At 37.9% G+C, this 13202-nt stretch overlaps 2 protein-coding genes across 3 annotated transcripts; one reads left to right on the top strand and one right to left on the bottom strand.

The window, feature by feature from the left end:
- The first annotated feature begins 1776 nt into the window (after nucleotides 1–1776).
- On the top strand, nucleotides 1777–3402 carry LOC101302018 (centromere protein V-like). Its single transcript, XM_004289526.1, has 2 exons — nucleotides 1777–2010; nucleotides 2974–3402. The coding sequence occupies exon 2, from the start codon at nucleotides 2983–2985 to the stop codon at nucleotides 3400–3402; it is 420 nt and encodes a 139-aa protein (XP_004289574.1). The 5' UTR covers nucleotides 1777–2010; nucleotides 2974–2982.
- Nucleotides 3403–5688: 2286 nt separating this feature from the next.
- On the bottom strand, nucleotides 5689–12133 carry LOC101297878 (UTP--glucose-1-phosphate uridylyltransferase-like). 2 transcript variants are annotated; one of them, XM_004288541.1, is made up of 21 exons: nucleotides 11991–12133; nucleotides 11859–11906; nucleotides 11694–11788; nucleotides 11507–11597; nucleotides 10593–10653; nucleotides 10405–10482; nucleotides 10278–10328; nucleotides 10098–10171; nucleotides 9383–9455; nucleotides 9232–9289; nucleotides 8963–9009; nucleotides 8780–8845; nucleotides 8142–8174; nucleotides 7323–7375; nucleotides 7174–7249; nucleotides 6943–6999; nucleotides 6756–6839; nucleotides 6573–6671; nucleotides 6377–6481; nucleotides 6001–6072; nucleotides 5689–5908 (listed from the first exon to the last, which is right to left on the bottom strand). In XM_004288541.1, exons 1-21 carry the CDS (start codon nucleotides 12056–12058, stop codon nucleotides 5882–5884), a joined length of 1416 nt encoding a protein of 471 aa, XP_004288589.1. In that variant the 5' UTR covers nucleotides 12059–12133; the 3' UTR covers nucleotides 5689–5881. The 2 variants fall into 2 exon arrangements, with proteins under 2 accessions (XP_004288589.1, XP_004288590.1); XM_004288542.1 differs by lacking the exons at nucleotides 11507–11597; nucleotides 11694–11788; nucleotides 11859–11906; nucleotides 11991–12133 and having other exon boundaries at nucleotides 10593–10942.
- Nucleotides 12134–13202: the final 1069 nt, after the last annotated feature.

The following is a 13202-nucleotide window of genomic DNA, read 5'->3' as shown; positions in this document are numbered from 1 at the left end:
AATGGAGTAATCGATTGAAATTGAAAGTTAATGGAGTAAACTGTCGAGCGCATGAAAGTTAATGGAGTGACCAGTAATTAATTCTCTTTTTTTTTTGAAAGGTATTCATTATATATATAATCAAAAGCCAAAATAGTGAGGTTACAATGACCACAAGGATCACAATAATGTCATTACATTAGACATTTAACTCACAATAGCAAAGGATAAAACTAGTCACACACAATAGCAAAGGATAAAACTAGTCACACACAAGATACTAGAGAAACATAAAACCAGAGCCAAGACGCTCAATTGCGGTACTCCAAGTCGTATGAAACCATCTCGCTCCATCTAGCTCGCACAGTCTGCTAAGCTATTTGCACTAACACTTACGGAACTTCATATTTGCCCTTTGGATCAGGGCCTGGAGGAGTTTAGTGCACAGCACTCTCAAGACATCATCCTTTGTCAACTTGAAGCTTTTCTTGGGTGCTTTATTTTGGGACAAGTTAGGCCCAGTGTGGACTAGCTTAACAAGCCCTATTTTTTTGACTTTGACCTCAAATCCAGGTTCAATGACTCGGGCCCAAACCCAAAACCAATTAGGGTTTTGTTCTTTCTTGTCAGCAACCATGTTTCCCGACGGCCACCAAACTTCCTTTGTCGGCACAATAATCTCCGGCATTGGCAGGTGGACCATCTGCTCCCATGACTCAGCTATTCGCCCTCCACCGTTGAGCACTTTAGAATTAGCATCGACTAGCAAGAGCATCGAAGTTACTGCTTCTTTAAGATTTCGATCAAAGAATCCCATCATCAATGTACCAGCAACCATCAACTATAAACCACCAACTTTGATGGCCTTCTTCGATGTCCTAGACACCCATTCTCCTCCATTGGAGACTTTGTCTTCAAACTTGGTTTGAAGAAGTTTTTGATGAATCGTCCGTGGAAGATTTTCATCCTTGATTGCTGAATCAATCCAATGAGAGGCAGAGGACATGCCTTTGCTTAGTTGAGACGACGCTCGTCCTTGGAGATCCAAGCCGTGATGGCTAGATTAGTAGAGAGAGAGAGAGAGGCGGAGCATGGCTAGGGTTTTCTCTTGTGATGTAGACATGTAGTTAAGGCTGGGCGTTCGGGCCCAAAAACCCAGCAAAACCGAAAAAAAGCCCGATCGGTCCCTATCAGGCCAGTCCAAATTAGGAAGAGTTCGGTTTGGTCTACAGACAGGCCTGTTGGCTTTCAGTTCGGTTCGGGTCGAGTTCGGGCTCGGTCCTGCACCGAAAGCCCGTTCAGACCCGAGACAACAAATTTTTGCCACGCGTCAACGTCTTATTGGTCCATATAATTTTTTTTATTAAAAAAGAAAGAATTAAATTCAGTTTACCCCCTTGTGGTTTGGGGGTAACTTCATGTTAATCCCTACACTTTTATTTTCATCAGTTTACCCCTTGAACTCTTCAATTTCTGTCTGTCATGCCCAAATTCTCATATTCCGTTTGAATTGACCTTTAATTATCAGCAGTTAAGGTCCGATTTTGACATATAAGATCCGATTTGCCCAAATTCTAGATCCTGGCCTCACAGTTAAGGTTAAAATTATCAGCAATTAACGTCTGATTTAGACAGAATATAGGACATTTGGTCACGCTTGAGGAAAATTCAAAAGTTTGAGGGGTAAACTGATGAAATTGAAAGTATAGAGATTAACATGAAGTTACTCCCAAACCTCATGAGGGTAAACTGAATTTAATTCAAAAAGAAACCCTAAGTCTTAAACTCTCTTCTGAAGGTGGAGAACTATGCGCCTCTCTTCTCTTTCTCTCTACCTCTTCTCTTCTAACAGTTAAACTCTCTTCTCGATTTTGTAAGATAACCGAGATGATGAAGAAGAAGAACAATGGTGACTGGAGGGATAAAGGGACGATGAAGAAGAAGCTCTAATTTTCGATTGTTTGGAGAGTGATGTAAAGTTGGGGTTTCTGAGTTTTTCAGCTTCTGGGTTTGAGTATTCACGCATTTCAGGTATAAACCCAACCTGGGTTTTCTGGGTTTCTCTCACTTTCTTTGTTTTCTGGGTTTATAATAGACCTGCTAATTTGTATAGTTGCTCTAAATTTTTGTTGTGCTAAATATCAAAAGGTATTAGAACTTATGAGGAAAGGCATTGTGAGTATTCAACTTAATAGATTGAAAGATATTAGAACTTATTTATACTGTAAATCAGTTCATATCAAAAGGTAGCTTGAGCAATTTCATAAGGAAACATTTGAAGATATACTGCAAACATTACAGGAGGAGAGTTATGCAGTCCTGAAAGTTAGACAACAAATTGTGAACACATAGACCTGTGGCTGTCTGAATGCCAAGACACTGGTAGGAGCAAAGATAGTATTGCACCATTTGCTATGATAGTATTAAGTTGCTCTGACAATACTGAAAATGTTATTGCACTATTCACTTTAAATGAAACTAGAAACCATGTAGGATAAACGTAAATGGGTTTTCTTTGTTGATCAGGTATTTGATGCATTAGTCCCAAAAATAATATACCAAAGCTCTTTTGTGTTCTTGGTTCCTTGTATGTGTATTCATTAAACAATACGTCCATTGCATATTATTGTTTCTAACCAAGACGGTTTAGTTAATAATCCTTTCTCATTAATTTCTTTTGAAAAATCTAGTAGTTCAATTGGATTTGATCTGTCTCATCTATTCTGCATCAACATTCCATCATCACTATCTGATATCCAATACTTGCTTCCCTCCTGTATACTGCAATGTTTACTGCTCTCTCTTTTCTCCCTTCTTTTTGTGGATATGGTTGGGTAATGATTATTATAAATATGTTGTGTTGTATGGTAGAGACTGTCTCGGGCTTTACATGTTATGGATCCATATAATTACTTTGGTGTATTAAGTATCAATCAGTTCTGTGTCTGAATGGAAAATAGAGGAAACTAACATTAGCACAGTTGAACAATGAAGATCATAAGCATGGAGTCTGAGATGGCAATACATGATGGTGGGTGCCACTGCAAGAATGTAAGATGGCGAGTTCAAGCACCTGCTAAGGTTGTGGCTTGGAGTTGCAACTGTTCGAATTGCTCTATTAGGGGTAACACAAATTTCATTGTCCCTTCTGAAAGATTTGAACTTTTGGGTAATTCTGAACAGTTTCTTACAACTTATAGCTTCGGTACTCACACAGCAAAGCATACTTTCTGTAAGGTCTGTGGGATAACTTCGTTTTATTATCCGCGCTCAAACCCTGATGGGGTTGCCATCACATATAAATGTGTTGATCCTGGAACACTAACCTACATTGAGGTTAAGTATTTTGATGGGAAAAATTGGGAGAACTCCTACAACCAGTCGAACATTGCTTCGCAGTCAAAGGTAGACTTTGGGAACTAAAGGGATGAAGAATGCTACAAGTTGAAATTTTTTCTTTTCAACAAATAAGATTTTCATGAAACTTGTATATATACTTGGGAAGGACCTGTTTTGAGTGTTGAGGGAGAAATGGTGAGCAAGAATGAACTCAGTAAAAGATTTTGGGGGAAGAGATTTTGAGTCAAATAGATGTCATAATGATGTTGGTTGATGTCATTTAGAGTCAGATGATGTTGGTTGATCCATTTAGTTTCCTTGATCTGTAATAATCATGTTTGGTTGTTGTTTGGTATGTTTTGTGTTGGACTATTGGGATTTGAATGATCCCATAATGAACTAATGAAGGGAAATGGGCTTAAAATGTATTGATTTCAGCTGCACTGCAATAATCAAGTTTGGGCCCGAAAATACCTGAAAGCCCAAAAAAAGATAAACTGGCCGGGCTTAAAAACTGTAAAAGCCCGACCCGATCTGACCCGATATTTTTGGGTTTTGGGTCGGTTTTTCTGAAAACCCGAACCGGCCCGACCCGAGCCCAGCCTTATGTAGTATATACTTGCAGCTAGTTAAGTGCTAGCTACACACTCGAAGTCATCATGTACAAGTTTAGTTGTAAGTGTACAAAATTAAAAGATATCTACATTATGATCGATTAAATTGTGCTGAATGTGGAGACTGCAGTTTTTAACTTTGAAAGGGGGCTTTCAAATGTGGTGCAAGTCACAAAGCAAGACTACGAGAGCTGCACATCTTACAAGCCCTTTAAAATCTTCAACAATGGTCCTGCAAATTTCACATTGTTGGATAAAGGTGTCTTGTACTTCTCAAACTATTGTAGTCTAAGGCAGAAGATTTCCAATTTTGTTCAAGAGTGCGCCTGCCCCGTAAATGAACCACTGAGTGCGCCCCTTCAGTTTCTCCTCCTCCTGCTGCAGTTCCTCCATCTTCAGTTAGTCGGAATAGGTCTCAGCCTCCTGCAACACAAGTTATGACCCCGTCCTCTTTAGGGTACAATGTCTCCTCTCCTGAGACTTTTCCTGCTTTGAAATCTGCAGCATAAGTGCTGCAAAAAGGAATGGTGCTTGGTGTTCTTCATGCAGTCTTATTTTGGCTCGGTGGCGTTTGGTGTTTGATCATTTAATTAAGAAACTCCATTGATGTTTTAGACATACATTTTCAAATTTCAATAAAAGAGCTGCTAGCTAGAGTGAGTGATCTAGATTAATATTCAGTTATAGATTATGGATTGGACATTGAATCTCTGCATGTTCTTTCAAATAATAGCATTGCTTTTCCATAAATTAATTGTTGTCATATACATTTTTAACAAATATAGCTGTCAATTTGTTACACTTGCAGACTTGCTCCATTCACAATAGAGATAGTACTCAAAATTATTCAAGCAGCCTTTAATTCATGAAACGAACTTTGCTTTCTTGGAACCCTAGAAAACAGAGAACCCTCTAATATAACAATTTTGTACAAAGTTCTACCTAGACCTATATGCTAATTACTCCTGCAGCGTAGGCAAGGGGGTTATTTGACTAAATGGGATACAGAGAGAAGGTGGAGAAGGCGAGTTCCTGCATATTGGGCACACATAGCGTGAAGCCAAAGCCATGGATGAACACACTTGACATGGAAGAGATGACCGCAATGTGGCAAAACTAAAAGCATATCGGTGTCCTTGTAGTCGGCCAAACAAATGGAGCAGCAACAAGCAGTTGAATTTCCATATTAAAGCTTAAAAACAATAGTCAACAGAAATTGGCTTTGAGGTCCTCTACTTGCACCATACAAGGTCATCAATGTTGCATCGAAGAGGTGCCTAAGCTGAGAGGAATCTAGTTGGAGAGCAACCAAAAGGTTCTCGAGAATACACCAATTAGATTCACCAGGTGACTGACTGACTATAAATCGAGGACCAAAGGGGTCCCTTCCTCCATGATAATTGGGAATGATAAGAGCAAAGGATCAACTTAAGATTTTCTGTTTAGGCCTTTTTTGGCCTCGTTTGTAACCAAAAAAAGAAAAAAAGAATCAACTTAAGATTGGTGTGATGTGTGTGCGATATTAGAGTCCTAAACAGAAATGAGTAGGAAACAGGTCCCAAGAGTTATGGTTCCAAAAGGATCTGCATCTGAAATTTACTCGGAAGTTCCTTGCTCCACACTCATATATTGTCAAATTACTTTTTGAAGCTCACGTGTCTACCCATATCTACAAAAGGTCCCTACAGAACCTATCATCTGCCTAATCGTGACACCGGTTAAAGAAAAACGACAACAATTAGAGCCAGCAGTAAATAACAAAAACTTTATGCTCTACCTTTGGCATCAATTTTTCATTCATACACAAAAGGATTAACCATAGCAAGCTTGAAAGTTATAACAAAAAAAAAACACACATTTATTATCCTATCATACTAGACAAGCATGGCTTATGACCATGGTTCTCGATCACATCAACATGTCATCCAGTATATTTCACGGCAAGAAACTTAGAGATCCTCAGGACCATTGATATCCTGTACAGGTACAATTAACAAAACTTAAAGCAGTGACTAAAACAAAACAAAAATAGCAGCATGCAAGATGTCTATATGGTTTCTTGTTTTACCTTGTTCTCCAGCACAGCTTTGTCAGGAATTTCCAACTTCACCCCAGGTTTCGCTGTGATAGCTACTTTGCCCTTCATTAAATAAAAACCAAAATGGTAAGGCGATATTACTAGACTACACAGAACAATATATTATTACGAGCAAAAAATGCAATAGCAATTTTTATTGCTGAATAAATCATGCTTCCAATTTCAATTCATTCGCTGCAGAATGGAAATCCGCTAGAAAATCTGTAGCAGGACTTGTAAGGTTCCCAAAAAACGAGACAGAACATAAATAACTGTGTCTGACATAAGAAGGTTATATACATGATGAACCTACATGATACTGATTAATACTAATCTAAAATTTATGCAACTCCAGTGACATGCATACCTTGAGAACAATGTCAGCACCGAACCACACATCACCAGACACCTTAAGGCTATCAAGCTCAATGATGCTGGGGATTGACTTGAACCGACTCAAGAAATTGGCAACCTACAAGTAAAGAATAGAAAACCGTTATTATCAAACGTTAAGTATAAAACAGGCATGAGATCACAGTATTTAAAGTTTTAAACATGTACACCTTCTTAAACTCAGGCCCAAGTTCAATAGAAGGATTTGCAGGATTTTTCCTTGCTGGGTTACGGGTAACAGAGCCATCTTGTACAGTATAGAGGTCAGACTGCAAAGCAGATCAAAGCATAATTTAGAAAAGCCCTGAATTATTACTAAGGATCCTACCACTAGTTAAAGAAAACAAGGCTACCTGAACAAGAAGCAAATCTGAAGTTGCCTTCACAGGGAGGAACCGAGACCGGGGTACATTGATACCAATAGCATGATTAAAGAACTGGTTATAACAGCAAGAATATTAACATTAGAAAATCAAATTAAAAGATTCTGAAGAAGAAAAAAATCAAGCACTTTAATGAGCTGTCGTATATATTTAGTACCCTGATTGCCGCACCCGCTGCAGTTTCTAGCTGCATAACTTTGATTCCTTCCACTTCCTACATAAATAAAATAACACATGAATAAAGAAATAAATAAACAAAAAAGAAGCATGACTAAACCAGTTATCATTCCAAGGAGGCTTTAAAAAGATGCGCAGGCATCTCCTGAAACGCAAGCTGCATTGTTTACCACTACCCGAGAAGCAAAATATGCGAGAGTGCAATCCAAACCTTTGGGTTTGGGATAATCTCCATCTTAAGTGCATCAGCTTCCACAAGACGTTTAATCGCGCTCAAGTTCACCCACCTGTACTGATATGTTGTTAGTATTCAGTCGATATGTTAACATTAGTAACAAGATCATGTGTAACTTGACTTACAAATTATTTGTGTTGAAAATTTTGAACTTCTCTATTGACTTGAATTCATTGACCTGTTGCCGAAAAACCATTCAAATATCAGTAATAAACTCGCAAAATGAATAGGTTGTGAAGTTGTCAATAGTACTGTGCTTGTTTTGAGCAATGCCAGGTGACTGGTATAGTGCATAAACTTAATGGGAAACTCAGACTGAAATGAAATAAGAGACAACAAAAAAATTTAAATACATGGGACTAGAAACAAACTCTAGAGTTTCAAGCAGAAAATCAACAAGTAACAGATGCTACATAACAACACCTTTTGCAAATCAGCTGTCCCTACACTATGAGGAAACAGAAGAGCCCAAACAAAATTGGTTTGTTGTTCTCTTATTACATCACATTGTCCACAATGGCACAATGCTATGCCCTATACAATGTCAGCCCATATGAGTACATACAATACGTGGGTGTGTGTATGTGTGCGTGGGTGTGAGCTCGCGTGCAAACACCCAATGCCAATATTCTATGAAATAATATTGATCATCCAAAACAAAGTAAACTAGTTTTTTCTTATAGATTGGAACATAAGCAATAATTAATCAAACCAAATTTAATTCTACATAAATGTACCATCTGTAAAATAAATTTCTATATCATTCTAACTTACAATTGCTAGAGTTAACATCTGACCCTACTAGATGGTGTTTCTAGCCTACAATTGAACAACAGAAATCTAGCTATGCAAAATGCCACTACTATCCACAGTGAGATGAAAAAAGAATTAAAAAGAGTTAAATAATGGAGGGGAGAAGGAGAGAGAATGGAAACATGACTTACATGTTGATCATGGACTTGAGCGATTTCCAGGAGCTGCATGAGAACATCAGAAACCAGAAAAATGTCATGCACAGTAAAATCTGTACATTATTTATTTGAAAGAAAATAAGCGGAAATCTAAGGACTTGTTATCATTTCCAGCAAAAAGGGGTTAAAGCAAATCAAACTACTGGAAAAAGCCAGTCTAAACCTTCAAACAGCTCATTCAACGGTGAACAAGCGGCCCAGCTCACTTTAATAACTTGGATCATACTCAACGGATAATGATCTTCTCTTGCTCAATCTATTTGTATCTACAGCCTTGACCTATTGATAACCAATCTGACTTTTCAGATTGCAGATTATTTTTTGCAATTAGTCAATCTAACAAATTCTTTAGTATCCCCAAAACTTATGTTGAACTTTAACATGACAAATCAGCCCACGTAAAACAAGCCTGAGCAACATTGCTCTCAAATCAAACGGTGCAACATTTGTCAGACATTGATTACAACACTTCAACAACATAGAAACTATAGAAAGAAATTGACGTCATTTAAGAAAAAAAATTATATATTTGAACCTAATGAGACCTTTTGACAAATGAAAACACGACAACTTACAAAGAAAGGTACTAGCACTAAATGTGAAGTTTATACCTGAGTCCTTCCCTCATAAGAGATTAGAGTGCCACCCTTCACATCGGCCAATGTTTTTGGTGTCACCTGAACAATTAAGAAAGATATGTAGACTTTGGAGTTTGAATTGTGCAAGGCATATGAATAGAGTTTGAATTGTGTAAGGCGTCAAAAGGTAACTGATTCCAATAGCCTTGTTCTTACCTCCATGCAGTACTCATTCTTTTTCTGGACCAAATGATTCAAAATTTCTATTGCATCCAGTCAAGGATAATAACTTCTAAATGACTTCTTTACTCATGTGGTAGTAGTAAACAAGGCAATAATCTATCCTAAACAGCAAATGACCTAAATCAGCTGCTTCAATTTTTTTATTTTAAAAATTAATAATTGTTTTCCTCTATTTACTGTATCAAAAATTATTCACAAGCCTCAGGAGAAGGTATAATTGTCAGTAACCAAAAAAAGGATACTCAAGTCCACAACAGCACCCAAGTTGTCCGAGTTAGAAACAAACACGTACTCCTTTCCCTGTAAAAAATGATGGAGGTTTTAAACACAGGAAGGAGTTATACCCGGGCAATGAGAAATTTAAACAAAAAAAGTTAAGAAAAAGGCACCAACCTGTGACAACAACATATCCAGTTTACCACTGTTTCTTAAGGATGGGAACACATCACCATGGCCGGGTGGATACCTACATGTACATACGTTAATCATGAGCATAAAGTGACAACATATTGAATGTCACTAAAAAGAAATGTAGATTCGTAGTACACAGAGCTTACACGATTTATCTAATTGACTAAACCAAAAAATAAATAAAAAATCCAGCATTCAAAATATGCCGTTTTCGAAGGTAAAACACTGAATTACTGAAGTAAAATACCAATACATAGATGTGAAACACCATTTGAGAGCTAACTTCAAATAGATCTATTAACAGTTGCAAATGAAATAGCACATCCAGAATTGAAGGCAAAACGCATGCTAAGGAATTCTTTAACTCAAAGATAATCTTATAATAAGAAATAACAGACTGCATATCGTACCAAAACAATGATCCTAGAGGGATTATTACAAATAGTATATATGAAACAGGTTAATGCTTCACTTAGCATAAGAAAGCACACATAATTTTACATCATAATAGAAAGAGCATGAATGAATCTCCTGCTGGTTTATTGCTTAAGTGCTTTACTTGAAATAAAATAAAAGGTCACCAACCATTTCTGCAACATCTAATAACAAGGGAAATGCATTCATTTTATAATGGTAAATACTCAGAAGTATGCTGGAAAACCATTAGGCATAAGTGACGGTGAAAATTATACAATACCATCCATCCTTGCCAGTCTGTCCTTTGGATGGAAGTGGCGAATTATCTTCAACAACCAAACGAGGATACTGACTCTGCATATCCAAGAATAATGGACATGTAAGTTCATTGTATTGAGTACGTAGTGGACAAAAAATACATTTACTAAAGCAGGGGATCAAGAGAATATGTACTACAGACCTGGTTAAAAGTATGAATTTGAACATTTGACTTGGTGTATCTCTCAACGATCTAATGGAAAAAAGAACCAGTTAGTTTCCTTAGTAAAATACAAGGAAAAAAAAAACATGGCAGTAAAGTTTCAAACCTTAAATGTGTCGTCATGAGTGTTGAATGAGTTCATTAAAAGCAGAGGAACATTGCATCCATATTTGTTATTGAGAGTCTGAAAATAATAGGTAGGGTAAGCTTATATGACCAAGGAGGTAGAGGTAGATATATATACATATTAACATATATGGACACATGTACGGGGAGAGAGAGAGAGAGAGAGACCTCAATCTGGATGACAATCAAGTCCAGAAATGTCAACCCATTTCGAACTTCAATGACTGACCTGCAAACCAGAAGTGAAATCAATATCATTGAAGTCATAACGAGACAAACAGAAGTCTAGGTCAAGGGCAGAGAAAGGTTAAATTTTAAATCTATCTAGATTATATATATTAGTATAGAATACAGTAATCCAAGTCTCATGGATCTACAGAATTGAAAGATGATTCAACCCGGACGAACAAAAAAAGAAATCCATTAAAGACGCAATCAGAATATATGCTTAACATATGTTCCATTTTTTATGGAACTGATATTAAAAATGTAGCCTTTAGTTTAAGGAAAACAGAACCACCTTTCACTAACTGACTAAAAGTATGAACATGCTTTATAGCCAAACCATTTTGATGAATTCAATTCGATTTTGGATCATGTCTAGTTCTTGCCTAGTTTGATGCACATCTAGATAGATCGTAGTGTAGATTAATATTTGGTATCGCCAAACTTGATTATGAATCAAATGTTAACCAAGTCAGAATTTCAGACAAGAAAAAACATCACAATCTTTCAAGAATAGCAAAATGAAGCGAGCACCATGCAAAATAGTCATGCACACAGAAGAAAGAAAAACAGATTATCAAACTAATCCTAGTCTCTTTTGCAGAGTTGAGCATTACACCAAATTAGATCTTTGAACATTGATTATTCTGTGCAGGTAGATACTAAATATAAAAAAGCATCAAAAGCAAAGGAGGGAGAGACCATCCTATCACATCAACGATCACATATCCATATCTGAACGACATATAAGCAGAAAATGATAAGGAAAAAGAAAAACAAGAGTTGCCACCTTCATGACTGATGCACAAACAAGCAAGAAAAATTGAAGTTAACATGAATCAGATTGAAATGCCTACTTGGGACCAGTACAACCCATTGTTGTTCCAAGACCTCCATTAAGCTTCAGCACAACAAGTTTGTCCAGAAGCTTCTTGGTTTCAGCAGGATCTGCATGAATCAAGAACACAACAAAGCACAATCATAAGCATCTCGCAGTTTCGAAACGGAAAATCATTTCAAAAAATCAAAAGCTACGATCATCACCTTCGGGAGTAGGTGCTAAGGAGTCATAAGGAACCACAACCTCCTCAGTAGGAGTCTGGATCTTACTCCAATCCACATGCGTCGCTTCCGTTCCACTGTAGCACAATTCAGATCACATCCAAAGAGAAACGAAACGAAAGCAATGCGATACAGAATTTGAATCACCTGAGATAGCGAGAGACGAGGTTGATGAATCCGTTCTTCTCATTCTCGCTGCACCACAACAGAAGCAAACGAAGCTCGTCCATCAGAATTTGAACGGATCGGTTAGGCGAAGAGAGATAGAGAGAGAGATACCTGATCTGGCTGAGAGCGGCGACCTCAGATTTGAGCTTGGAGATCTGATCAGCGGCAGCTGCGGCCATTGCTGAAGCTTCTTCTTCTTCTTCAACTTTGTAGAGAGAACGAGAAGGAAAATGGAAATGAGAGATGAGAGAGAAAGATAACTGATAACGTGATGCGCTTGAATGAAATATATATAAGGAGAGAGTTGAGTGAACCTGAAAGGAAGAGAGTGACCGCGAGATTTGGAGGAATTTGTCTTTTCGTTTTATTTTGAAAAAAGAAAAGGAGAAAAAGAATAGCGAATATGCAGCGGAATATGACACCTGGTTTCTAATCCTGGGAAAAAGGGTAAAGAGTGGCGCCTCTTTTACGCCAAGCCCAACACCTCACTCCCTCTCTCTCTTCCAGTTTTGATTTGCCACCTATTCTCATCCGACTGTCTTCACCCTGTGGGCCCACAGTCTATGGGGAATGAAGATTGATATGCCATTTTGCCACCGGTGATTCTGCTACTACCCTTCTAGGTCATCTAAGAGCAAGGTCATCCGTTATGGCAATACCACCATTTTAAAAAAAAGGGCCAATTACATATAAGTCTATTTTGAGACATTTTTTCTCACATAGATCCACTTTAACATTTTTACCCACATAAGTCCACCCAAGTCTAAATAAAGTTTTGTATTAAGTATTAAAGTTCAACATAATTACAGACTACCATCCAACAAAAAAAATTAGATTTTCTCCTTTATATTTACAAGAATGCCACTAGTATAAAAAGTCAACAACCACTCTCATTTCGGAACAGTCTCCGGCGGACCTCCGGCGAGATTTCCAGCGGACCTCCGGCGAGGTTTCCGGCCGACCTCCGACGATAACAAAAATTACTACTACCAGCTAAAAAAGCTACTACCACCAGCTATAAAAGCTACTATCACCGCCTACAAAAGCTACTACAAAAGTTTCCGGCCGACCTCCGGCGAGATTTCCGACCAACCTCCGGCGAGGTTTCCGGCCGACCTCCGACGATGATAAAAATTACTACTACAAGCTAAAAAAGCTACTACCACCAGCTATAAAAGCTACTACCACCGCCTACAAAAGCTACTACTGTGAGGTTTCTGATGAAAACAAAAACTACTACCACCAGCTACAAAAGCTACTACCACCAGCTACAAAAGCTACTACCACCGCCTAACAAAAGCTACTACTGTGGGGTTTTCGACG

Source organism: Fragaria vesca, linkage group LG1 (assembly GCF_000184155.1).
Source record: "Fragaria vesca subsp. vesca linkage group LG1, FraVesHawaii_1.0, whole genome shotgun sequence".
Classification (NCBI taxonomy): Eukaryota; Viridiplantae; Streptophyta; class Magnoliopsida; order Rosales; family Rosaceae; genus Fragaria; species Fragaria vesca.
The sequence above is the reverse complement of the archived record's forward strand: the minus strand, read 5'-3'. Positions and strand labels throughout refer to the sequence as shown.